Source organism: Seriola aureovittata, chromosome 11 (assembly GCF_021018895.1).
Source record: "Seriola aureovittata isolate HTS-2021-v1 ecotype China chromosome 11, ASM2101889v1, whole genome shotgun sequence".
NCBI classification, from domain to species: Eukaryota; Metazoa; Chordata; class Actinopteri; order Carangiformes; family Carangidae; genus Seriola; species Seriola aureovittata.
Genome location: NC_079374.1, coordinates 22,923,597 through 22,948,625, shown reverse-complemented (window position 1 = coordinate 22,948,625; position 25,029 = coordinate 22,923,597). Strand labels below are relative to the sequence as shown.

General features: G+C 41.3%; 2 protein-coding genes across 4 annotated transcripts in view; both read right to left on the bottom strand.

Annotated features, from left to right (window-relative positions):
• Window positions 1-1,015: 1,015 nt before the first annotated feature.
• LOC130177247 (SPEG neighbor protein-like) lies at window positions 1,016-3,398 on the bottom strand. Its single transcript, XM_056388809.1, has 5 exons — window positions 2,885-3,398; window positions 2,689-2,795; window positions 2,202-2,509; window positions 1,559-1,700; window positions 1,016-1,302 (listed from the first exon to the last, which is right to left on the bottom strand). The coding sequence occupies exons 2-5, from the start codon at window positions 2,793-2,795 to the stop codon at window positions 1,164-1,166; spliced, it is 696 nt and encodes a 231-aa protein (XP_056244784.1). The 5' UTR covers window positions 2,885-3,398; the 3' UTR covers window positions 1,016-1,163.
• A 27-nt stretch (window positions 3,399-3,425) lies between these two features.
• Window positions 3,426-25,029, bottom strand: part of spegb (striated muscle enriched protein kinase b) — a 35,186-nt gene continuing 13,582 nt past the window's right edge. For 2 of the 3 annotated variants that reach the window (XM_056388804.1, XM_056388806.1), the window contains 35 exons: window positions 24,573-24,739; window positions 24,193-24,281; window positions 23,022-23,197; window positions 22,581-22,841; window positions 22,320-22,478; window positions 21,967-22,156; window positions 21,623-21,852; window positions 21,307-21,426; window positions 21,022-21,126; window positions 20,507-20,713; window positions 20,283-20,406; window positions 19,528-19,700; window positions 19,314-19,426; window positions 18,963-19,131; window positions 18,742-18,838; window positions 18,345-18,545; window positions 18,116-18,173; window positions 17,947-18,024; window positions 17,592-17,764; window positions 17,463-17,489; window positions 17,147-17,299; window positions 16,535-16,577; window positions 16,330-16,398; window positions 13,498-16,222; window positions 13,209-13,358; window positions 12,603-12,719; window positions 12,082-12,249; window positions 11,756-11,878; window positions 10,790-10,954; window positions 9,643-10,504; window positions 9,064-9,303; window positions 8,703-8,926; window positions 7,504-7,579; window positions 7,070-7,219; window positions 3,426-6,929 (listed from right to left, as the gene is read on the bottom strand). In XM_056388804.1, the coding sequence (XP_056244779.1) occupies window positions 6,674-6,929; window positions 7,070-7,219; window positions 7,504-7,579; window positions 8,703-8,926; window positions 9,064-9,303; window positions 9,643-10,504; window positions 10,790-10,954; window positions 11,756-11,878; window positions 12,082-12,249; window positions 12,603-12,719; window positions 13,209-13,358; window positions 13,498-16,222; window positions 16,330-16,398; window positions 16,535-16,577; window positions 17,147-17,299; window positions 17,463-17,489; window positions 17,592-17,764; window positions 17,947-18,024; window positions 18,116-18,173; window positions 18,345-18,545; window positions 18,742-18,838; window positions 18,963-19,131; window positions 19,314-19,426; window positions 19,528-19,700; window positions 20,283-20,406; window positions 20,507-20,713; window positions 21,022-21,126; window positions 21,307-21,426; window positions 21,623-21,852; window positions 21,967-22,156; window positions 22,320-22,478; window positions 22,581-22,841; window positions 23,022-23,197; window positions 24,193-24,281; window positions 24,573-24,739 (8,438 nt within the window). In that variant the 3' untranslated portion in view covers window positions 3,426-6,673. The remainder of the gene's footprint in view (window positions 6,930-7,069; window positions 7,220-7,503; window positions 7,580-8,702; window positions 8,927-9,063; window positions 9,304-9,642; window positions 10,505-10,789; window positions 10,955-11,755; window positions 11,879-12,081; window positions 12,250-12,602; window positions 12,720-13,208; window positions 13,359-13,497; window positions 16,223-16,329; window positions 16,399-16,534; window positions 16,578-17,146; window positions 17,300-17,462; window positions 17,490-17,591; window positions 17,765-17,946; window positions 18,025-18,115; window positions 18,174-18,344; window positions 18,546-18,741; window positions 18,839-18,962; window positions 19,132-19,313; window positions 19,427-19,527; window positions 19,701-20,282; window positions 20,407-20,506; window positions 20,714-21,021; window positions 21,127-21,306; window positions 21,427-21,622; window positions 21,853-21,966; window positions 22,157-22,319; window positions 22,479-22,580; window positions 22,842-23,021; window positions 23,198-24,192; window positions 24,282-24,572; window positions 24,740-25,029) is intronic. The other variant, XM_056388805.1, reaches the window with a different exon arrangement.

The window sequence follows — 25,029 nt, the reverse complement described above, 5'->3', positions numbered from 1 at the left end:
CGAAGAACCCCCCCCCCCCAAAAAAAAAGGATGTTTTTTTAAATTGTTTGTTTGTTTGTTTGTTTGTTTGTTTGTTTGTTTTTCTTTCATAGTTGCCGCTGTTTGCATCTAAATAAAGAGAATTATGGAAATCGTTTTATGGAGACAGCGATTTAAACAAACATAAGCTTGCAGAGGAAGACTGAATGCCAGTATTTATTCGACCTTTCATTTAACCAGAAAATTATGCACATCCTAATTACTACAAGTCTTTTTGATAGGGAATGGGGGGGGGGGGGGGTGAGTGGTATTAAAATATAATTCTGAGGTGTTGCAAGATGATGAAAAGATAAGAAAAGCTAAAAATAAAGTCAGCAACACAATTTGTTTCACACGGTTTTTTTTTTTATCTATGTGTGTGTAGTTTTGCATCACTGAATGAGTCTGATGAAGGAATGTTAGTCTATGGTTGCACTGCTCGCAACTCATTAAAATGCACTGTGTGATGAAAGGGGTTGTGTATATGGGACCTCCTGTGTGTACTGAACTCCCTCTGGTGACTTTCTTGTTATTACTGCATTGAAATGAAACAACAATCATCATGCACACTGGAGCAATAAATAGTAACTGAAGCTGTAATTCCTCTGGTCGCTGCTATGTGCTGCTGACAGCAACTTTTTCTCATTCTAGTTCAGCTGCACTCAAACTTCCCCATCAATGAGTTGGATTTTGTGACTCTAGTAACTGCCAAAGGGACAGGAAGTAGTTATCAGGGCCAACCGTCAACCTGGGCAGGTAAAATTTGACAAATTAATGATTACAGTAATGACAATTACACTATGAATATCAATACCAACACCAGTCTCTCACATTTACCTTTTTAGTATCTGTAGCATGTCAATTATATTTATTGTTAAAATAAAATACTGTGTTTTTCATCTCTACCTTGTACCATTTCCATCAGAAACAAATATTTAACTTACTCTCACAAAACTAATGTTTTGCCCTTTCGTAAATAATGGATAATTAAAAAGACTCAAAAACAAGACATCAGCAAAACTTACTTTTTAATATGAGCATGGTTTAAGTTATGTACAGCTTTGAACTGAGCGTTACTATAGCATATTGCCCACTGGACTATACTGTAAGAGAACAGGGGCTCATCGTGTTAGTATGAGGCTGCATTAGAGGATGTCCACACGAGCGAAGGACTGGTCTGTGCCTAGACTATTCTCCACAAACACCTCATACTTGCCAGCATCGGATAATTTTGCATTTTTGATGGTCAAGATTGTGTTGGTGTCTCCAATGTCAAAGAATACCCTGAAAGACAACCACAGCACTTTTATTATCACAATTTGCACAATCAATTTGCAATAATAGCTGTCTCCTGGCATCTGTCCACCTTACACGGTGTCACAGTGCACTTACTGTATTTAACTATACTTTTACTGTTTGAATCGATTCACAATAATGATGGTGTTCATGGAAAATCTACATGTCTACATGTGCACATATCTTGAAAAGGCAGTGTAAATATATACAGTGGTGCGTTATTCCTGACTGGAATTCCTCCTACCTGTCGTCTTCTTCAATGTCATCTCCATCTTTGAGCCAGGCAACATCCGGAGGAGGTTCTCCACTTATTTCAGCTTTGAGCACAACTGTTGTCCCTCTTTTGGCCTTCATGTAGTCCGGGCCTTTAGAAACCTTGGCAGGGACTGCGAGAGCATGATGAAAATATTCTGTTAGCCATATGATTTTTTAAATATCACAAATACTGTTAGATATCACCTCAAAGATGTGTTGCAGGAGAGATGGAGAGGAATAAATGAGAAGGAGGCCTTGGCATCAACTTTCATCCGTGTTTTCCAATTCATCTAGTATGAATGTTTAAGATTTATTTTACTACACCGTCCAGAAAATAAGGTGTTAAAAGTAATAGTTTTATAGTCAACAGGTTAACATTTGGGGAAATACTTTTCATGATTTTATATCCGTTTTATATCAGTAAATATAAGTCTATAGCCAGCAGCATAGCTTAGCATAATGACTGGAAAAAGGGGGAAACAACTCGACTGGTTCTTCCCCAAGGTAACAAAAACATATTTCCCCAAAATGTTGAACTGTTCCTTTAAGTGGTTTGATTAAATTCAGATCCCACCAGGTCTGACAAATTGATAACACTCAAATGCCAGCTAAAGTGAACAGTTTGTACACACCCTCCACTAGAATACAAGCAGATCCTGATGTCTGTCCGAATGGATTCTTAATGGTGACAGTGTATTTTCCCAGATCAGCCAGAACCCCGTCTCGAACCACGAGCGCCACAAAATCCGGGTCTTCAAACACGTAGCGGTACTTGGGACCGTCCTTCAGCTCTTTGCCATCCTTGTACCAGACAATGAAAGGATCTGGGAAAGCACTGACTCTGCACTCCAGCTTTGCAGCGCTGCCCTCAACAAGAACCACATCTTTGAGCTCCTGCAGGATCTTAGGAGGGCCTTTCTCTCGCAGCTCTTTACGCGACCTATATGACAAACACAGGGATTCAAAATGAGGTAAAGATAAAGAGCCTGATGTCATAAATAGAGATGCTATGATAGCTCAACTGCACACAGCCTTTTTGAACATCTCCTCTTATACAATTGCACAGAAAAAGGCGCTTGAATGTCAATGATAGCAAACAGACGTTGGAGATTTCGGTACCTGTGTCCGCGATATGAGGCCTGGATTCGGATAGCAGCTTCCTGGACCTGAGGATCGTTGATGTTCAGAGTGCACCCAGGAGGGGGTGCCGCCTTTGCCTTGGACATCTGCAGCAGTCACACCTGGTTAGCACCACCAGCAGAAACACTGAGCCCACTGCAGTATTGCAAGTATAAGTTACTCTCAGATTTCTTACCTTGGAGATCCTCCTGTAGATCCACGCTGCCTCTGATCCTCTCCAGAGTCAGCAATCATAAAAAGGCTTCACGCTTTATATCTGGAGGTCAGGAGGAGCTTTGAGGGTCTTCAAGGATCAAGGCAAATGAATCATCACCCAGACCTTCCTTCTCCTTCTTTGGATATTAGGCAATACTCAAACATGACAAGACCGTAGCCTGAAGACTGAAGATGCACAACAAATGTTACAGAGACATTTTCCCACCCTTATATAGCATTCATCTCAAATACTCTGGAGAATCCTTGGAGCAGTTAATAGTTTTGTTCGTGGTTGTTTAAATAGTAGAGGAAGTATGTTGAAATGTGAGTCGTCCCTGGTGAGAATAAGCACATAACTGTTGGTCATCAGGGTCATGTGGAGGGAGGGGCATAGCTAGAACTGACCACAGTCCATTCGGCTACCTTAAGTTCTATAATAAATTCAACATTAACAGTTTTATGCACTTTTTATACCCACTTTTCATCCTCTGTTCAAATAAATTGCCACATCGAAATTCCCATATTTGTCATATTTCCTTTATTGTTCATAGCCTTAACAGCTGTCATGCCTTTTTCCATGCCAGATTCAGAGATTTCACAAAAATAAAAAGCAGAAGCTGTAACAAATACAGTCACTCAATAAATAAACAAATTGTGAAACACACACACACAAACAAAGCAGTCACTTTCATATAATCAAAAATAAACTAGTCATTCATTTAACAGACTATTTTCTCTGTGGGTCTAATATCCATCACGAGGCACTGCAACACATTCCACAAAATACGGCATAGAGGTTTTAATACAAAACGTGGAGCGTTCAACATCTTTAAAACCCTGTCGTCTGCTCACAAGCAGTCGTCATTTCGTTTCATACGAGTGAAGAACAGAGTTAATATATTGCACAGACGTTTAGAGTTTTATGCAACGTTGCATTTCATGCTGATCTTGCATGTTTCCATTCAGGTTCAAAACAACAACTCCCTTAGTGATTCACTTCTACTCTGCATAGGAAAATGACTGAGCCAAAACGACAAAGAGCTGCAGAAAAAGGCAGTATTTATCTAGCAATAGCATTAGAATAGATAGAACTAGTAAAATAATTTCATAGAATTACCAACAACCTCTGTCAGTCAATACACATATTAAAAATAACTCAGGATTTGATGTGTGATGCAGCTTTCTACCACCCAAAAACACTCCTCAGTGTCTGTTTGAGATTCCTTGATACTTTCTTTAAAATGAATCTAAACGGAAATTACACATCGTGTGTTGAGTGTGTAAATCTGTAGTTGATACCAGTCGCCTGCATGTGGCAGCAAAATGACCAAAAAAATCTGACATTTGTGCAAAAGTCTCACATTCTGGTCTGAAAACTGAATTTGCCGTCACAAGGCAACGCAACATAACAGGAACAACACAACTTAAGCCATTTGTTTACCATAAAATAACAAAGATGAATCAAAAGGATCACTGTATCACTGATGTATGATCAATATAATCTCAAAGCCAATGTACTGGAGTAGACTGACTACTAATGTTTAGGTTGAACCATCCTCGGATTAAAGGGGCTATAACTGTAGATATTTTCTCAGAGGTGAGACTGACGATATATTTGGAAACAGAATATAATGTAGAGCAACTAGAGTCAGTTGTTTACTCATTTCAGTTTATTCTTTGCACATGACTAAAATGAGAACAAATGTAACTTTTAAATGCCAATAGGCAACTGGATCAGATACTTTGAGTCTACCCATGAGACAAATGTTTGTCTGCCCAACTGTAATCTTCAGTTTTGTCCCTGCAGAGCACAAGATATGTGTTTTAAGGGACCGAAACCAGAGTGAAAAAATAGATTCAATTCATGATTTATCTATTTTGTAATGGTTTGAAAATCAGCCAGTTAAGGAGGCATGTGTTCACGTATTTACACTCTCTTGTTGATGAACAAATACTTGGTTTTTATTCATGTGGGAATAAGAGGAAGTATTTCTTATTTACAAATTATTTTTTTTCCCTAGATGTGTATAGATTGTCTCACATTTCTGATTTAATATTTTATACAGTCTGCAGAGGCTGCAATGTCGCCTGTGTATTAGATTTATCATTTAATCACTGTTGACAGTGTAAGCTTGTATGGACTGGAAACTAAAAAGGTGTTTGACACTTTAATTAAGGGAATAAACCAATAAGCATTTATGTATGTTGAATGCTAATTCTAACCAATTAAAACCTTCCTTTTATTTATAAAAAGTTCTGCCATTTAAAAACTGTAATTTATAACAATCAAAGAAAGCAGTAGCTGAGCTGTTACCTGTTGAAAATTATACTTAAAATAAGAATTAATACACTCAGCAATGTCTTCATCAACAGCCTATCTCAATGAACTGTGGAGGCTATTTAATGCTGACTAATGCTAACTCTTTAATGGCACTTAGAGGCACGCCAGTATCACCAGTGGGTTATTCAGTTCACCACTTACCCCCTAAACAATCTAACATTTAATGAGGGTCTCGTGTCAAAGTGCAGTCAAAGTATAAACTGACAAACTGACCCCGGAAAACTTGTAAACCTCATTTTAGTAAACTCAAGAGACGAGTGCATGGCTAATCAAATTGGATCCTTGACACTGGGCTGAGTGGAAGAGTGTTGTTCGACTGGAAGCCAATAAGGTGTTTGTTAGCTTATGTGTGGTGAAGGAGCCGGTGTCGGCCAGGCGCCAACACAGTGACAGTACTGCATGGAGTCACTTACGCTGTCCAGATCATCACTAAGAGCAAAGAGGATGATAATAACAAAAAACATAAACCCTGCTTCTGAGAATGAGAGAATCATAATTATCATATTTCTTAACATTAGGGAAGAAATTTGTGCTGATTAAAAGAGTCCTTTTTTAATAGCCCTTGAGAGCTGTCCAATGTATCCTCTGAACTCAATATATATTCATTCATATTTCATAAACTCCATACAAAACAAACAAAGTTCTCTCTGGGGCTGCTACAATCTTGACGATTATTTGAGGTGCTATGGCAGTATAAAAACTCAGACAGCACGAATTACACTGCTGTAAGTAAAGTGATAGATTAAGTTAATGGAGGGAAATATTTAGCATCCCAAGTTCTCTCACATCTTTGATCAAGGACAGAGAATTAGACATCATAGATTTATCGGGTCAGGAAACAAACATTTGAATATGAGCCTGTGATAGACTGAGAGAGTAGAGGCATTACTATGGAAAAGGCATCATTGTTTTAGTTGTTCTGGATTATTTTGGAACCTCGTGAATGACTTCAATTTTTTTTTTTCAACATCAAAAATCTATAATAGCAATTTCAGGCCTTTCATGGTGGGTTACTACAATGTATTTATACGTGTCCCCTGTAATCAGTGTAGAGTTGACGCTAAGAAAAGAAGTAATTTATCCAAAATGTATGCAAAGTTACAAACCTTGAGGTACTAACTTGAAGACACCATCCTGCCTTGTATGAACAAGGTCCACATTATAAAAAATGCAGTCAGGCTCTGATTGTAGGAGTTCCTTAGGCATTAAATCGTTCTTTCAGATTCTCTGTCAGAACCACAAAAGAAAAAGAAATGATGTCTCTGTAGATCACAGCCACTGCTGGTTTCATCAGTTTTTTTTTTTCTTCTGACCAAGTTCAACAGCTGGGACCTGAAGGGACCATCCCACCTGGCGGCTCAAACTCTCATCTCACTCTGAGGATGTTCCCCCGTGCAGTCCCACCAACTGCTGTTTGGAAGCCTGTTTTCACTGGGTCACAGGTGTGGTGGGTGGGGGTGGCACATTTGGCGTGGTGGGGCTGGTGGGGCTTTGTGTCGAGCTCTTGTAGGACCGCAGGAGAACTTTGTGCTTGGTGGCCACCTCCTCTCGCCTGCGCTGCTGGTCGGCCAAGAATTCCTTGAGACGGGTGGTTGTAAAGGTAAGAGTCTGCCTACGAAGACGCATCAGGTAGGCATCTTGAAGCCAGGAGTTACTGAAGCAGTCCTTAATGGATGGACGGGCCCTGTAGAAGACCAGACAGTGAGGACACAACTATTTATAGATGTCTGAAATTAGATCGCAGGCAATAAAAGGTCTATATGTTCAGCAACAAGAAATTCTGTGCAAAATGGGAATTACAAACAGGACAAATGTTCAGCTTACCAAGGGTAGCTACAGAGGATCTTTTTAAGAAACAGAGAGGCACTTTGGGACACATTCTGGTAGAGTTTAGAGAGGTCAAACTTTGCCGCCTGGATCCTGGCTTCAGTCTCCTGAGGATCATTTTCCATGAAAGGCGACCTGCCACTCAACCTGGAAAATGAGGGGGAAAGGTTTTCACCGCCACAAAACCATGTAGCTCACTCTAAAACATATCGACAATGCACAATGAAATCTAAGCTGGCTCATTAGGTTGGTTGTGAATGAAGAAACCAGCATCAAGATGTTCACGGCATCTAAAATTTTATATTAAGACCTAGAAAAGCAAACGCAGCAGACACATTTCTTAATCATAGGCCCGGTCTCACCTAAAGAACACTATTACATTTCTATTTAAAGAGGACCTGCTGAGTGGAAGCTGAGAAAGCCGTACTCACATGACGAAAGTCAGTACGCCCACACTCCAGATGTCAGCTGGAGGGCCCACTACATCCCCTTTCAACATCTCTGGAGCTGCAAGGAGGAGAAAGGAAAAATGCACATGCTTCATTATTTTACAACAAACTTTAATTTAATCTGCAAATCATCTTTGTACTACACAAACTACACTACACTATGATGATATTGTTTTGCACAGCTTTATTAGATGGGAGAATGCATAGTTTTAGTTTAGTTTAGTTTAGTTTATAATGCTCCTTTGTTTTCATAGCTGGTGCACACCCACTGACAGTTCAGTTACATAAACCTCCTGAAGAGCAGAAATGACAAGATCAGTATTAATAGAATAAATCAACAGAATGTCAAAACCAACAAAGACTTTTCATTTATACTCCTAATAAATTAGCACAGTTATATAAGATAAGAGATTATACCATACAAGAAATTATATTTTTCTAACCCAGTGCACAAAATGACCAATACATAGGTGAATTATAGCGTTGTACTTTAAGTGCCTTACCATAATATCTTCAATTACTTAGTACATCCACTGAACACATTTGTAGTCAATGGTTTCTTGTAATATGCACCTTCCTTTTGGAAGTCAAAATTTGGTGATAAATAATATTATATTTGTGACTGTTTATTAGTGTCTGTGTGTAATATTTGCTTTGAGTGAACAAATTAACTTAGTCATAATCTTGTGTTTGTTCTCACGTGCCTCTTAAAAATAGATGTTGATCTAAATGAGACCTCACTGACAAACTAAACTGACTTACTGGCAAAACAAGCAGTAAACACAAGGAAATATCACCCTAAAACATTGATATGGCTAATGTGTTAGCAAATAACTGCTGATTTACACATCCAGCAGATACAGAGCAACATTAGAGCCTAGTTCACCAAGTAGTTGCTGACTGCTGTCTGTCTGCTGTTTGGGGCAGGGCGGGTGGTGCACAGCAGTGAGAGTGAATCAGTGCAGTTAAGTTGTGGGCCACAAACAAAACATCCAAAACAATGAGCTGAAAGGTGCTAAAAAGCTCAAAGATCTGAGGGATTTCGAGGAGTCAGGTGAAAATCTTCTGTGGTTTGTCACTATGAGAGATCCCACAGTCATTTGATCAATTGTTACAATAAAAATATTGATTACGACAGCTTTAATTAATTCCAAGGGATCTGTGAAAAGCAGGAGTCTTACACATGTACTCCAGTGTTCCAATAGGAGGGTTGAACTGCTTGAGGAAGAGAGGGTTGAACGTCTGAGCGCTGCCAAAGTCTATGATCTTGATGACATTCATGTAAGTGACAATGATGTTCTCTGGCTTGATGTCCAGGTGGAGGATGCGTCGCGTGTGGAGGTAGTCCAGACCCTGGAGGACCTGCACGATGTAGGTCACCACATCATCCTCGGAGTAACGGAACCTGAGAAGGAAACAGCTGGTTAAGGGACTCTGGGAAGAATATTTTATGGCAGGTGCTTAGACATGGTGTTTCTGCTCCGCCAACTCAGACAAGCGACCAATTTAATGGTACAAGTACGGCTCCCAGTTCGGCTTCACCTGTCTATGAGGCTGTAGAGTAGCTCCTTTCCACTGCAGTACTCAGAGATAAGCACCAGGTAGCGTGGTGTGACATAAGCTTCATGCAGAGCCATGATCCTGTCATGATGAAGGGACTTGAGGATGTCATATTCCTGCAGCACTGCCTGCTTGTTGTCTGCCTCATACGGAACAATCTTGGCCATGAAGAGGTTTCCTGTGGCGTTCTCCCGGCACTCACGGATCACACCGAAACGACCCCTGTGTGACAAGGGAATGCTATGAATTCAGCAGGCAAACAGAGCAGGAGAAGCCACTGATTCCAAATCTAATGTTCATGATATTTCTTTGTGTGTTGTCAAAAAAAATCTAAAACTAAGAAAGATATTATACTAACATAATGCAAACATCATGTTTAGTCCCTTGTCTCAATATATGATCAATGCTATTACTGATTGGTTAAAAAAGCACAAAATTTGCCTTAATCAGAGATCTTAGCAGAACAGTCAGGGTATGTAGCTACAAACAACTTCATATTTCAGATTGTTTTGCATAAATGAGTTCTCTATATTTGACTCCTGTTCTCGCAGCGATCATTACCTTGCTTTCTCATCCATGAAGGTGTAAGGTTTCTGTGGGACTCCCTGGCGCAGAGATCCCTCCCCAGGCTTGCCCAGCGGTGTCCTGCGTCCCGACGGTGTGACCCGACCTGATGGGGTGGCGCGTCCAGATGGGGTGACCCGTCCAGATGAGCTACTCCAGCTGTCCCCTCCCTGCAGCACAGGGGTCAAGCTCTGCACCACCACCACAGGCGGTGAGAGAGTCACAGGAGTGACTGAGGGGGTGGTGGCTGTCGGGGTGGAACTAGATTGAGAGGGCGGAGTGACACGTGCAGTCGCAGTTGGCACGTACATTGGCACAGATGAAATAGGCTTCCCGATGACAGGTGCAGGTGCAGGTGCAGCTGCAGGTGAAGGTGCAGGTGCAGGTGAAGGTGCAGATACAGGAAGAGGGGCTCTGCTGGTTACGGGGATGGCTACATGGACAGGACTCCGAGGTTTGGGTGGAACAGCAGGCGGGGGCGACAGCTTGGTTTGGGGTTTGCTCACACTGATGCTAAGGGTGGTCTTGGCTTTTGCTGGCGTGACTTGGACACTTGTGGTGGTCTGAACAGGAGCTTGTTCAGAGGGTGCTGTGCTAACGGGGGGAATGACAGCAGGACGGCTAGCATCCACCTGAACAGTGGGTTTGATGGTTATTGGAGAAGCAGATTTAACCACAGGTGGAGTGGGAGCTGAAATAGAGGGAGGGACCGGTTGGGCAAGTGTCACTGTAGTGGATTTACTAGGAGCTGGTTTAATGGGAGGAACTTTCATGGATGACATCATCACCACAGGGGGAGTAGGAGAAGTTGCAGGGACAGTCTTGACCACCACGGTAGCACTGGTTTTAGCTGGTTCTACTGAAAGATAAGGAGAGGGAGGATACACCTCAAAGACCTGAGCTGATATATGAAGAGGACAGTATATTCAGTGCTTGGCTCTACACGAGAATGCATCGTTCGGGAACAGTGAATAGTTTGTAATGTACTGTATGTTGTCCCAGACTAAAAATACAACATACACATAAAAACATCACACCACATCAAGCTTTAATCCTGTGTGTATGTATACAGCCATTTACAAGGAGATAAATCAATAAAGTGATACACAGTGACTGTCATATTTAAAATAAAGATAACACATACCTGAAGCATCCAGACTCACTACTTCTGAGAGGTTGCTGTAGGGGCCCTGGCCAGCTTTGTTGACACATGCCACCCTGAACCTGAAGGAGCACCCTGGTGGCAGGTCAACCACATTGTAGTAACAGTCTGCCACCCCAGTTGCCACGATCAGCCAGTTATTCTCACCTGGGGAGTAAAAAAAGATCAGTATATACTGTATGTCCATATTATTTTCAGACATTAGACATTTTTAGCATTAATGTTATTTTGATTTTTTCTACCTTACTTCTTTTAGCTGAGTATAAAATGCACATTTATTCAGCTAGTCACCTCTTTTTGGTTGGAACTTAAAGCTAAAAAAGGCTCAAAATTGTGAATGTTAAAGTAAATGTTGATAATGTTGTCGGTGGCCTTGCAAACGACTCCTAGAAATCTCATTAACATCTGTTAACCTCTTCAGTTGACAATAATCACATATAAATGCACATCTTCAATGAACACAGACCTTGTTTTGCTATTCATAAGCCAGTCTCATTTCTCATGTGCATTGACACTGATATTGCCTTAAACATGGAGTAAGATAGTTCTATTTCACCTTCACCACTGAGTGCCATAGCCCAGGTGTTGCCATAGCAACCTGAAAGTCATTTGTATTATTTATGTGGTGTTGTTGATTTCATTTTCATAAAAAGATGTTGTTTGTTACCTTGTCTGATAGGAGTAGGTGTAGTGCACACTGCCTCACATGTTTACCTACAGTATATACATCTGCTCACAGCGGATTTTGAAAAGAAAGTGAAGTTTCCTGTAGCAATAAGGTAAAATGTAGTATGGGCAAGTCCTACCCCATTATCTTTGCGTCCATGTAACCCTTCCAAAAGCCACAGGGAAATATAATAATTATAATAATTAAAAAATATATGATATCTGACACTAGGCATCTGAAATAGGCAATAAAACATTGAATTATTATTTGTAAACACTGACCCTCTGCTTTTCTCTCCAGAGAGTATGTGCAGGGGGCCATGTTGTCTGAGGGCCTCCACAGTACCAAGGCCGTGTTGTTGTACTTCTGAGGAATCTCAGGGGTCCCAGGACGATTGGGCAGGCCTGTTAAAACAAAAAGTAAACAAAAGTTTATAAAACTAGTTTATTTAATCAGTAATACAACATATAATCTGTTCTTGGACTCCAGCCCCAGTATTACTGTATTTATTTTTTATATAGTGCTATAATATACACGTACATAGGACTGACATAGTTTACTTCTCCTCACAGACTGAAATAAAAGCAGATACGTATCAATTACTTACGAGCAAGAGATATCGTGCAAGAGCTGGACACAGCAGCCAGGGGGTTTGTGGCCACACACTCATAAACCCCTGCATCCTTCTTGGTGGTCTGCATGATCATCAGTAGCTGCCGGCCATCAGGGCAGGCGATCATGTTCATCCTGGAATCAATCTCCAGGGGCTTTTTATCTGAAGAAACATACATGCACAGAAAGGGACTTTTATATCTAATCTAATCTTTTATATCTAGTCCTCTATAACTAATGGTTTAAAGTGTAATAAAGAGTAATAAAGAGAAATAAGGAATCTGCAGTGTTTATCTGCACTTTTTTTTCTTTTTCCACTGAGGCACACTCTGTTGTCATGGTACCATATGTTCGTATGTACTGAGATGCAACGTAGGCCGTCATTATGTCTCTACACTCACGGAACTAAGAACAATTATGTAAATTACTGTAATTTGCAAGTGAAGTGATTCTGACCACCCACCTGTGAGACCAACTGTTAGGTAGTACTGCCTTATTTACGTCAGAGATCTTTACCTTTTAGCCAGGTAATGTGTGGGTGGGGGCTGCCTGCTGGCAGACAGCTGAGCGTGACTGGATCCCCCTCCAGCAGGACATGATCTCTCAGCTTGATGTGGAAGACTGGAGGGAAATCTGGAAGCCAAATACATTAGACCAGTTAAATCACATCCATACAGTACACACATACACTTGATATTGCTGTGTAAAAGTATATAATATAGCAATTAAATGCTCCAGGTTCACTGATGTTGACGTACAATTCCACATCATGGTTTGGTAAACTATGCAACATATAATATTTAATAATGGTGACTTAAAGCAACAGTTGAACTTTTTGTGTATTAGTATTTTGGTTATTCATTTCTTGCTGAAAATCACTAGTTTAACATGTTATATCTCATTTGTTTAACCTGAAGAAAAAACAACATAAAAAACATGTTGTGGGTTATTTATGGGAGCAGTCACTTCCTGAAGTCTCTGGTGGTTGCACAGCAACTGTATGGCGACAAGAGCAACAAGAGCCAGGTTGATCCTGCTTTCAGTCTTTCTGCTAAACAAAGCGAAACTAACCAGCTGCTAGCTCTAACCCAGTGCGATCACAGCCTCTTCATGTACACTTACCAGAAGCCAGTCTGGAATACTGGCGTGAGCGTAAGGAACTATTTTCTCTGGAGATTGCTGTTGGTAAGTCAGGCTGTGAAACTGTTTTGTCTCGCCTCCCTCTGGTCAGGCCCCATCTATCCCAGCGGGATCTGCGTTCCCCCTCCACACCTTTGCGAGAAAAACAAAAATCAAATCTATAAGTCAATCATCCCACATTTAAGAAAGCGTAAGTGCCACATTTAAGAAAGCGTAAGTAATAGTACTCTACTCAAATGCGGAGCAGTAGGGTGAAGTTAGTGTCTCATACCTTTTGATGCATCTGACCTTAGGCTGGACACAGAGTCTAGAGACTCTGATGAGGCGCCATTACTGGCCTGAGATGCCAGCTGGTTCTGAGGAACACTGGCAACCTTCGTAGCACGGCTCTCTGATGTTGCACGACGAAGCATAGAGAGAATGGGTGTCCGCTTTTGTTCCTTTTCCTCTGATGTTTTCCTTTCCTCTGAGAAGCTACGAATTCTGGTGGAGATCCCAGCCACTGTTGATTCAATCTTCCTTCGCATTGTCAAGACTGGTGATTCACTAGGTTTCTTAAGCTCCTTTTCATCTTGTTCAACAGAGGCATCACCACCACCATCCATCCGCATCATCTCCACTTCCTTCTTTTCCTGTGATCCTCGTCGACCAAGAGTCCAAGAAAGCCTTCGTCTTGAAGAAACTGAGTCTTCTTCTTTGGTTGTTTCATCCTTGCGCTCGGTTGATGGAGTTCTCTTCAGGCGCATAGAGAGTCTTCTCATAAAGCCTTGGTCCTTTTGAGCTTCACGAAGGTCCTGGACTGACTTCGACTTCTCTTCAAGTCTCCTTGGTGCCAATTCCAGTGGTGCACCAATTGGCCCAGGTCTGTATATCTCTTCACTTGACTCTGTGGAGTCTGAGAAAGCTGCTTGTGATTTGTCGTCATTCTTGGACCGAGACAAAAATTTTAGACTTCTTGTGAGAGAAGACTCACGTTTTTTGAAGCGAGCCTCAAAGACTTCTTCAGAGGTAATGTCCTCTAAGCCCATTCCTGCTGAAAGCTCTTGTTGGGAGGAGGAATGTGTGGTAGTCTTTGGTGGACTGGATTCTTTTGTGATCATTTCTGGCGATGCCACCCTGGAGTATACAGCAGGGTGCTCAGTGGTTGACATGATGGCTGGCCTCAGCACACCTGGTAAAGCAGAGGGTATGCTGGCAGGTGATGATGTTTCAGTTGATACTGAGGACAGTGAGGTGGTTGGAACAACAACAGGAGTAGAGGGGCCTAAAGGTGAGTCATTGAGAGGCTGAAGTGAAGGGACCATGATGGTCTGCATTATACTAGCGTATGCTGAAGTCCTTCCATCTGGCAGAACAACTCGAGCAGGAAGCGAGGGTGTTACATAAGTTGACACAACATCTTCTGATGGATGGGAATATTCTTGCGTGGGTCTCATCATAACTGAGCTTGTGGTTATGAGCATCTCAGAAGATTTAGCAGGCATATTTACTTCCTCTTCTACATTTTCTACAGTATCTTCTACATTTTCTTTAGCATTTGATTCAGAAACACTGACAATTCTTTCCTCTTCTTCTTTACTAATCTCTTCTTTTTCTTCTTCCTCTTCCATTTTCTCCTCTAGTTTAGAGTTTTGGACCACAGGAGGAGGTGTAGGAATTCTCTGGCCCGTATACTCTGATTCAATCATTGGTTCTTCTGATATGCTCATGTCCTTCTCTGAGAAACCACTTGTGCTCGATCTCTCATCAAAATTACTATCTGTAGTCAAACCATCCATCTTTTCATTTATAGTCTCATCAGGCTTTATCTCTCTCTCCATTAGTGATTCCTCGCTTTCTGTTTTGGTAGGACTCTCCTGCACAACAGACTCTGGAGTTGGCGGTTTTGGTGAAGGTTCCCTGGGAGTCACTGGACGAGAATCTAGCTTGGTTTGCTCAGTCAAAGATGACATAGATATAGCTTCCTTAAGCCTTCTCTCTTCTATCTGTGCCAGGGGAATCTCCAGAGGAGCTCCAGACCGGCGGTGTAGAGCTATGGGTTCTGAATCACCTTGACTGAAAGAAGCACTTTTTCGCAAAACTTTGGGTTTGGGAACTTCTTCCCTTGGGGAATCAGTGGATGCAGCTCTAGTTAGTGGTGGTGGGCCCAAACGAGCAGTACGAGAGTAGCGATCTGAGGATATTGCACGTTTTTCATCTCCCATCCCTAATGTTTCCAGCAGTGGTCCTCTCAGTCCACTCATTTTGTTGTCTACAGAGCCACCACGAAGCAGTCGCTGTCTCATCAGCTCCAGTTTAAGGGCGTAGTCTTCTTGACTCATCTTGGCAGTGCCTGGGCTGGTGCTCCTCCTAGGTAGTTCCATAGACACAGCTTTCTTCAGAACTCTCTTGCCTTCCTCTTGGTTTCCTTCTCCAGCTCCTTCCTCGGGTGTAATCCTAAGCATCAATGCACTGTCGGCTGAGCCTCCACGCCTGAGCTCTCCTCTTCTTCGTCCACCCTCTGGTTTGTCTGACTCCATGCTTGAACCCCTTCGCAGTGGTTTTCTAGACAGCTCTGACTTTTGTGGCAGTTCAGCAGGTAGTTCTTCATCTGAGGAACCCCTGTCATTGTCTTGTGATGATCTTTTCCGATGGCGGCCCTTACCTGTGATTTCAACTCCTTCTTTGTTCATTTGTTTAGGGTCACACTCCTTTGCCTCCTGTGCTTGAACAGGGGACCCGGACATTTTATTAGTTCCATTCTGCTTTCCTGTTTCCTGCTCGGTAGTCTGGATGTCGTTCAGGGACATCCGTGATCCAGAGAATTCCATGTTGAGTGGCATCGGAATAAATGGCAGTTCATCAATGTCTTCATCAGAATCTGAGGATGATGATGGCAAAGGTGAACTTTCTTTAAGGTGCCTGGGAACTGCGATGGAGATATGGCTGGAGGAATCATTCAGTAACTCGGGTATGGACCTCATGACCATTTTTGATTTATAGCTGATAAGTGAACGCTGTAAAAGAGGAAATATGGTATAGTTAAAAGATGAAAAATTATTTCTAGGCATTCTGAGCGTAATGCAAAATAAAAAAACAGAATAGGAAATTAAACATCCCTCACCTGCCATTTTCTGCGAGATACAAACTTCTTCAGGGCCTCTGTACTAATGGCCTTTCCCTTGCTAAGTATCTGTAAAATAAATAGACATTAAATAAAAAGAAATTAGGAATGGGATGTTGATCAGTTTTGTCAAGTTCAAATTACTGTAGAAAGAGGTTGTGGATGATCAACATTGTAGCATGAAGTGCCCCTGGCCTTGTCTTACCTTGAACCAAGGGTGTCGGAGACATTCCTGAGTATCAGGTCTCCTAAAGGAAAATTATGGCATATTTCAGTCTTTCAGGTTTGTGCACATATGTTTCATTAGCTAGATGAATAAACTTTGATATCTTGGGTATCTTAAATGAAAAGCATCAGATGAAGACCTCATTAAAGTTGCAGACAGAGACCAGAGAACAATGCCATATATACACCAGGTATGAATTTGATAAGCATCTAGTACTGAAATAAAATCATTCACACAAGTGACTTTTTTTTTCATTTGATAAAGGACATTTTCTATGTGTAGTTATAAAATGGAGGAGAGGAAAATGTAGTGTAGTGAAAGTTATGACTGACAGAATAGTTGAAATAGCTTTGGAAATTTGACACATTATATATATATATATTATTTAAAATGTATAATCGATAACAGAAGAATAAGGAATGAAACATATTGAACAGACAAATTGCATGCTTCACGCAATCAGCTCATGTGTTAGTCAGTATACTTAAAGCATTTCCTGAATGGCTTGCTGCAATTGTAAATTATGAATTTTGTACAAGAGTTTAACATAAAACAGATATTGAAAAATAGAGATCCAGCAGCGTTACTCACAGCCTGTCTGCTACTAGCAGTTTTATGATGAACCCTTTAGCCTCCCGGCAAAGGTCAGCAAACATGCTCTCCTCAAAGGCGACATTATAGTTCCTGATGTTCAGCACAGAGCTTCGGTCATTCTCTCCAGCAAATGGAGAAACTCCTGTCAGACTTAAAAACAGAAGCAAATACTTACATTTAATGACAAACCCACAGGTAGTCTGGAACAGGTAAAGTTATCAAAAACTGAAACTGATATTCTGCATTTTGAAATACATTTAATAATGAAGAAAAAATAAATAATGATAATAATGATAATAATAAGTTTACTCACCACAGATATGTAATAACTCCAACTGGCCTGGACAAATAAAGAGGAGAGTTAGAAAAAGGTGATGTGTTTAGACAAAACAAACGAAAAAACAAACAAAAAATTTTGTTGTAAGTTCAAGAGATGCTCTACCAGATGTCTGTTGCTTTTGACACCGGGGTCTGATTGACAATTTCTGGTGCAACAAATTCCGGTGTGCCATATTTGCAGTACTGCGCCTCATCAGGCGTGATCACCACGGTGTTGCCAAAGTCACAGATTCGGATCTGATCACCATGGGGATCTGCCATGAGGATGTTATCAGGCTAAAGACAGAAAAAAAAAAAAATATATTATATCATCTTCTGCCATCAGGGTAAATTTTCCGTGATCATTTTCTTAATCTTTCTTTAATTCTTTCTTTTTTTAGAAATTCATTTTTAATACAAACTTTATTTTCAAAAAAAACAAAGATAATGAAAGAGAGTTAGTCTTTGCGAGCATCTACCTTGATATCCAGGTGTATGATGTTTAAATGATGAAGGTAGTCCAACCCCTCGAGCAGTTGTCTAATACATGACCGTACCTGGTGGTGCCAAAACACAAATCTGTCAATACACAGATATTGAAATGTTGAGTGCAAGATTTGCAGAGCAGTCACAAAGCATAGGACTTACATCAGACTCCATTACTGTAGATTTCCTTATAAATCTGTCCAGCAGCTCTTCGTGACACCTTTAAAGAATAATTAAGGTCTAGTCTCTCTGGGACTTTAGATACATTGTACATCATACAGCTCATGTTTGTAATACATTCACAGAATATATATATATGCATACATTTTTTTTTATTTTTAGGACGACACAATGCATATATAATGCAACAGTAATAATATGATAAGGATACATTTCAGTGATGATGATGACTGCATTCTTTTTCTCAAAGGCATCATGAAAGTAAAGGACTCTCTCGTGGTCGAGCTTGGAAAGCAGCTTCATCTCTCTCAGAGCAGAAGCCTTCCTCTTGGCCCGTGTGGACATAAACTTCGCAGCATACTCCATTTTTCCTACCTTCTGCATCACACGTTTCACATAGGAAAATGCACCTCTGGAGAAAAAAAAATATATAATCTTATCTCTATGAGAGAAAAAAAATCTGTCAAAAATAGCAAGATTAAGACATGAAGACATGAGGAAGCCTCATTTTGGCAATTTGATAAAAATTGGTTCCTGTGTAGACAGTGCTTCTCTAGCACCACATAGCACAAAATTATGTGATTTTGTGGCCCTAACAAATGGCTTACCTTCCAATTTCCTTATGGATGTCATAGTAGTCTGTCAGTCTGCGCATCTTCCTTAGAATAGTCTCCTCATCATCCACAGGATCCGCTTTACTTTTAGCTACGGTAATGGGAAAGTATTGATTGATTAAATAAATTAGCCAAACGACTCCAAATAACTACATTGGAGACTGGGTGCTGATTCATGTTTGTCAGCTGTGCAATCTGACTGATTGACCTCTTACCTTGATGAATGGTGAGTTCAGCTTTACAAGACACAGATCCTGCTAAGTTCCTGGCAGTGCAGGTGTACACCCCAGAGTCTTCTGTACAAGCGTTTAGGACCACCAGGGAACATTCGTTATCATCATACACAAATGTGTAATGACTGCCCTCGGACAGCAGGATATCATTCTGAAAGAAAAATGTAGGTTTCACCAATAGTTCTTTAAGGATTTATTACAAAATACTCAATATTTGTTTTTGGTAAATTCAGCCTATTGCATTCCTTACGTACTGCTGCACTCAGAGGAAAAGTATCAAGACTAAAAATCCTACTGTTTCACTGGAATAAACATGTGAGATGGATAAAAAACCTTGAACCAGAGGATGTCAGGAATAGGTTTGCCCTCCACAACCACAGCAAAGCGAGGGGTCTCTCCAGCACAAACATCCAAGTCCTCCATGATAGTTTCAAATGTTGGTGGAGCTGTGGACAGAAATATAAAGGCACAGTACCAAGTTACATTACATTTGGATGGATGGATGGATGGATGGATGGACGGACAGATGGATGGATCTACTGCCTACCTGACATCTCAACGCTGAAGGTGCAGCTGTCGCTGCCATACTTATTGGAGGCCACAAACAACATCTCTCCGACGTCAGCACTCTTCACTTTCAGCAGCTTCAGCGTGTGCTGGTCATCATCTGGCATTGTCATCTCATACAGGCCTAGCTTGCTGGCCAGGACCAATCCCCTCCTGTAGAAAAAGGTTTGCATTGTAAACCAGGATTCATATGTTTAACATGTTATAGGCAGGATAGCAGCAGGCTTTCACTGCACTGTTGTGGTGGATGAGTGGCTGTTGCTTGAGTGTAAGTCAGCACACAATAATAGACTTTTGTCAGTGCACTGGAATGTTTGATATCACACTGCCTGTACACACTGTCATACTTTATTTATGCCTGTCAGTCCTACACTCTGACCATCCACCTATAATACCCTGGGTCCACAAGGTGGTGACTTTTCCACCAAATAACACACAAATTAAATAATTGTGTGATAACGGCATGAGTGTTACAACTACAAATCCAACTGCAGTGTTATAGAATACTAGCTGGAGGTTATTACAGTTTTTTTGTTGAGATTAAAATAAAATTAAAAATTTGAATAATGACAAAAATACTGTGTACGCTGGAAAAAGTACCACAAGAAAATGTAAGTGAAGGTTATTCATGCAATGGGTTTTTTTTCTTTTTGATTCATTATACTTTGTTTAGTAAAATAAAGAGACAAGAGAGAAGAGACATTAATAGAAACTTGACAACAGAGACAAAGGTACCTCTTCCAGAGAACTGCAGCGTTGACATGATTGAGAGTAACAGTGATGGTGACTGACTGGTTTTCCATCACATATACAATTTCTGGCTTATCAATAATCACTGGAGCCTCCTGAAGATAGGGACCTTGAAGAAAATCAAAGTGCACACAGATAATATTAAAAAAAAAAAACCTTACACTACATACACTGATGGATGAACAGATGCTCTAAAAAGCTGAATGTACCTCGGTCCAGGAGCTGCACCGGGTCGGTGGCGGTCGAGGGCTTGCTGAAAGCCTTGGAGGTGATGGTGAGGACCCTGAAAGCGTAGCGCACTGCTTTGGAGAGGGTGGTGATGGTGTAAGTGGTCTCCTTCAGGCCAGAAGCTATGATGATCCACTGGATGGAGCCCAGGGCTTGTTGCTGAATGGCATACATCACGGAGCTGGGATCTACAAGAAAAAAAGTTTTTGATCCACAGTGCTCCATCAAAATGTTGGACTTCAAAAAAACAATTGTGAGCTCAAACTGAGATTCCTTTTGTTTCTATCATTTTGTCTAGAGTTATAGTACAGCATTTCTGAATTGTTGTATTTCATTGTCATTTTACTCTGTAATAAACACATTCATATCTTTTGTGTGTGTTAGAAGGCAATATGTCTAATGTGTTTGTGTAACTGTCAGCAGTATTTTAAAAAAATATGTAATTTACTCATTTATTCTGGTGAATAAAACATATCTGATGATCATTCTTGCATACCAATCGAAGGGTCCAGCCTCCTTGGTTTCTTCCAGCTTAAGGTGATGGTTTTACCAGTGATGGATTCAATCACTGGAGTCCCATCAGGAGGGTCAGGGAGGATATCTGAAAGTGATAACAATGGAATCAGAGGTCCATAAATGTTTCTGATCTGCCTTTTCTCAAGCCTGCGTCACATAATGCATTGACCTATAACTGCATGTGTTATTGATCACAGTTATTTTATCAATGAGTTTGTTTTTTTTTTATTTATTGAGGTACATCGCAAAAAAAAGTGAAAATTACCTGTGACATAGAGATGAGCGTAGCAGGTGGCCTTGCCTACTTTGTTAGAGATGACACTCTTGTAGACGCCACCGTGGGCATGGCACACAGAGCGGATGACCAGGCTGTGGACGTCACGAACTGCAGACGGAAGCAGAGGAGGGACGGTGAGACAATATGAGGTATGGTAGTCTGTTAACATCTTTCAACAAGCCTACTGTATTAAATGTGATTGCACTGACAAATAGGCAAATCTGCCCTAAAAATGAAACTTGAAAGTGATAGCTTTGACAGGCCTGAATATCTGGTGAATGTTAGTTCATTTTGAAACACTTACACTGTGTCATCTTCCTGTCCTCTGTGCTCTCAATCCTTTTGCCATTGTGGAACCAGACGATGGTGGGGTACGGCAAACCAGCCACTTTGCATTTGAGCACAGCCTCCTTTCCCTCGATCACATCCAGGTCATAAAGGGGTTTGATGAAGTCGGGCATGGTGAAACGTTCCACCTCATTCTCTGGGACCTCTGGCTCCTCTGGGATGGACGGCATCTTCTCTAGTTTAGCCCTAAGAGCAGATAAGTAAATATGGACAAAATTGCAAGCTTTAGTGGCTTTTGCAACCCAGTGAAACACACAGGAGTCTACAGGCCGACATCCAAGAAAGAACATCTGCACTTACATCTGTGAGGAGATGGCTGGCCGTGGCTCTTGTATGTAAAGTTCAGCGGAGCTCTCTGCCTCGCCATGACTGTTACGGGCTATGACAGTGTAGAAACCCTCATCATCGTTGGTCACGTGAGAAATGATGAGAGAGTGGCGGCCGCCCTCCTGAAGAATACGAATGTCCTCACTTTCTGTGAGTGGATGGTCTGAAGAGAAAGAAAGAGGTAAAAAAAACAAAACAGTTTGGTAATTTCACAAAGGCATAGATGTTATTTTTCTTGTTTGTAAAATTTCTGTGAAACTCTAAACTCTAGGTGATTTATCTGAAAGGGGGACTGTTTTCACACATCTACTAAAGTACCACCCTACCGAAGTGACTCCATGTGACCTTAGGAGATGGTGTCCCACTGACTTTGCAGTCGAATCGAGCGTTACGCCCTTCAATCACTTCCAGCACATCCAACTTGCGAGTGAAGAGCGGTTCAGTGGAGGGGATGACTTTGAGTTTGCCACATGAGGTCACTTCCTCTGAAGAGTTCAAATTAAATTACAGTCACAGAAGAAAACAGTGAATAAAGTCCTTTATAATTGCACATCTCACATTTTGTCATATTTATTCTTGAGAGCTACCTTTGGCTGTGCTGAGCTTGCACATGTATGTCCCACTGTCATCCTCATGTACTGAGTTGAGCAGCAGTCGACACTTTCTCCCATCAAAGTGCATCTTACAGTTGAGCAATGCCGGCTGGATCAGTTTCCCATCTGCGAGCCAGTCCACATCGGTGTCTTTCGGTCCAATGACGTGACACTCAAACAAAACCGTCTCCCCAGCCTTGGCTGTGATGTCCTTGACCGGGCGGATGACAGCTAGTCCTGGCTCAACTGGTGGAGCTGGGTGTAAATAAAGGACATTTTCTGAAGAGTGTTGTTAGGCGATACCTGAACGGTGGTGTTGTGAACTAGCTACAGGTCACATTGAAACTTGGAGTTACGGTTGTCTAACAAGTTAACTTGTGTCAGGTCAAAGTCAAACTGAGCAAACAGACAAGCCGATTCTTAAAAACAACATACCTTTTACCTCCATCTTTCCTTCGCACTGCTTTGTTCCGTATTCATTAATGATCTTACAGGTGTAAATGCCAGAGTCTGACCTCACTGCCGACTTGATCGTCATTTCAAAAGTGCCATCTTCTGTCTCACGTACAATATGACGTGGGCCTGTTTTTACTGTGACTCTGTCCCTCAGCCTACAAAGGAGCAGAACGAAGGGAACAATTGTTGCTATGTTTTGAAACAAGACACAAATCACTCATACACCACTCAGAGCTTTTCAAAATGAATTTATGTAATGAGGGATGACCAAGCACATACACTCTTTCAACTGAAAGCTCTCTCTTCTGGCTGGTATGGAGGGGGTGGGGGAGGTGGGGTAGATTGTCCAGGGCTGCCAATGTTATGTTTAGCACTTTCTTTTCTGCTTTTGTCTCTTGAGACTCATGACTAACTCCAATAACAGAACCTGCCGGAGTGATTCAGCCTATTCTTGTGTCCCGCATTAAAGGATAAGACTTGCAGTAGTCTATATTTTTCTTGCTGTCAAACTTATTGTCAAACAAATCCCATGAAAACACAAAAACAACATGATGGCTCATCTCTCGGTGCTTTCCATATTCCCTATTAAGGCTATCGCTTTTTACTGCTCAGAGGTATTCCAATAGTTTCTCAACAGCAACGTGTGCCACAGCAATAAGCTACTGTATATCAGGGTTTGGCCTTCCTGTGGGATTCGTTGACAGTAAGAATATAGAATATCAGTCAGCCTCATCATGTGAAGCTGTCCTCACTCTCTGCAGTAAAACACCACTGGCTGGTGGAACATAAGAGGAAGTGCAGACTTCTTTCTCTCTTTTGAACGGCTTCAGCACTGCATGCAAATTCCAGATTGTTGTCTAAGAGCTCATTAGTTCAGCCAGACATTTGTGTTTCTGGGCACTGAGCAGCTCCATGGTAAAAAGGGAAAGCATGTTATTCTTCCCTTTTCCCTATTAAGACCGTTTGTGTCAGCCTGGGGATTGTTAGGCTCAGTAAACATTAAGTTTCCACCTCCCTTAACAGATGCATTAAAGCAGCATGCACAAGAACAAACAGTGGAGTCGAGTAAGCTTGCTCATGGATTGTGATTTTAGGAAAGTCTTTTCCATGTCCCTCACAAGCAATGAGTTGATGAAGTGAGAGGACCTACCAATAGAGCATGGGTTTGGGTTGTCCACTTATTCGGACAGACATGGTGACTTCCTGTCCTTCAATGACAGCTTGATCACTCATTGTTACCTGTTTGAAATGTAATGCAAGTTAGAGGTTGAGAGATGTATTTTTACCTGTAAGTTTTATTTTACAGATGTGCTGATGGGATGACCACGCAACAGATAACATGTTCATACAGGAAAATTAATATCGATCAATCAAGGACATCCTGTACATAGCACATTTTCATGCAGCATTTTGCAACCGACCAGTCAAAGATGCAGTTGAGTAAGTGTCAAGGCTAAAAAGACTAATGTCATACTACAAGTCGGAAAGGAAATTTGGTGGCTTTATCTATTGAGCTCTGTAGAGTCTCACCAGGAATGCAGGGGGTTTCCTGAATCGTGTGTCAATAGTTCGCCTTGGCTCTGGCCCTCCAAAATCCATGCCCTCCTCCAGGGGACTGAGATACTCCTCATCAGATGTAATAGGGCTGCTGATATCCATGGGCACACCCAGGTTTCCTTTAGGCTCCTGTACAGGCTCTATAAAAGCAGCAAGATTACACTATATTTTAACTTCCAGTTCGATACAGTGCTTTTTATGAGTAAGTCCTATGTGAACATTTTACTTTGTATCTGTAAACCTTATATTTTGTTACTGAGAGCACGGGACAATGAGAACATGGGAGTTCAAGAAGTTCATGTGTTAAAAAAAAAAAGAAGCAACCCCTTAAAAAATCATTAGCATCTGAGATGTCAAAATGTGATATCCAAACAATAGTGGATTCACAGTGAGTGGAGCCACTGAGCCTCAGTGGGCAATTTATAGGTTC

Bases quoted from the DNA above. Each gene is read 5' to 3' on its own strand.
- LOC130177247 (XM_056388809.1), bottom strand. From the start codon at position 2,795: ATGTCCAAGGCAAAGGCGGCACCCCCTCCTGGGTGCACTCTGAACATC. The intron at 2,510-2,688 runs GTACCGAAATCT...TTTGTCATATAG, and splicing joins GCCTCATATCGCGGACACAG to GTCGCGTAAAGAGCTGCGAG. The intron at 1,701-2,201 runs GTGTGTACAAAC...ATGCTCTCGCAG, and splicing joins TGCTTGTATTCTAGTGGAGG to TCCCTGCCAAGGTTTCTAAA.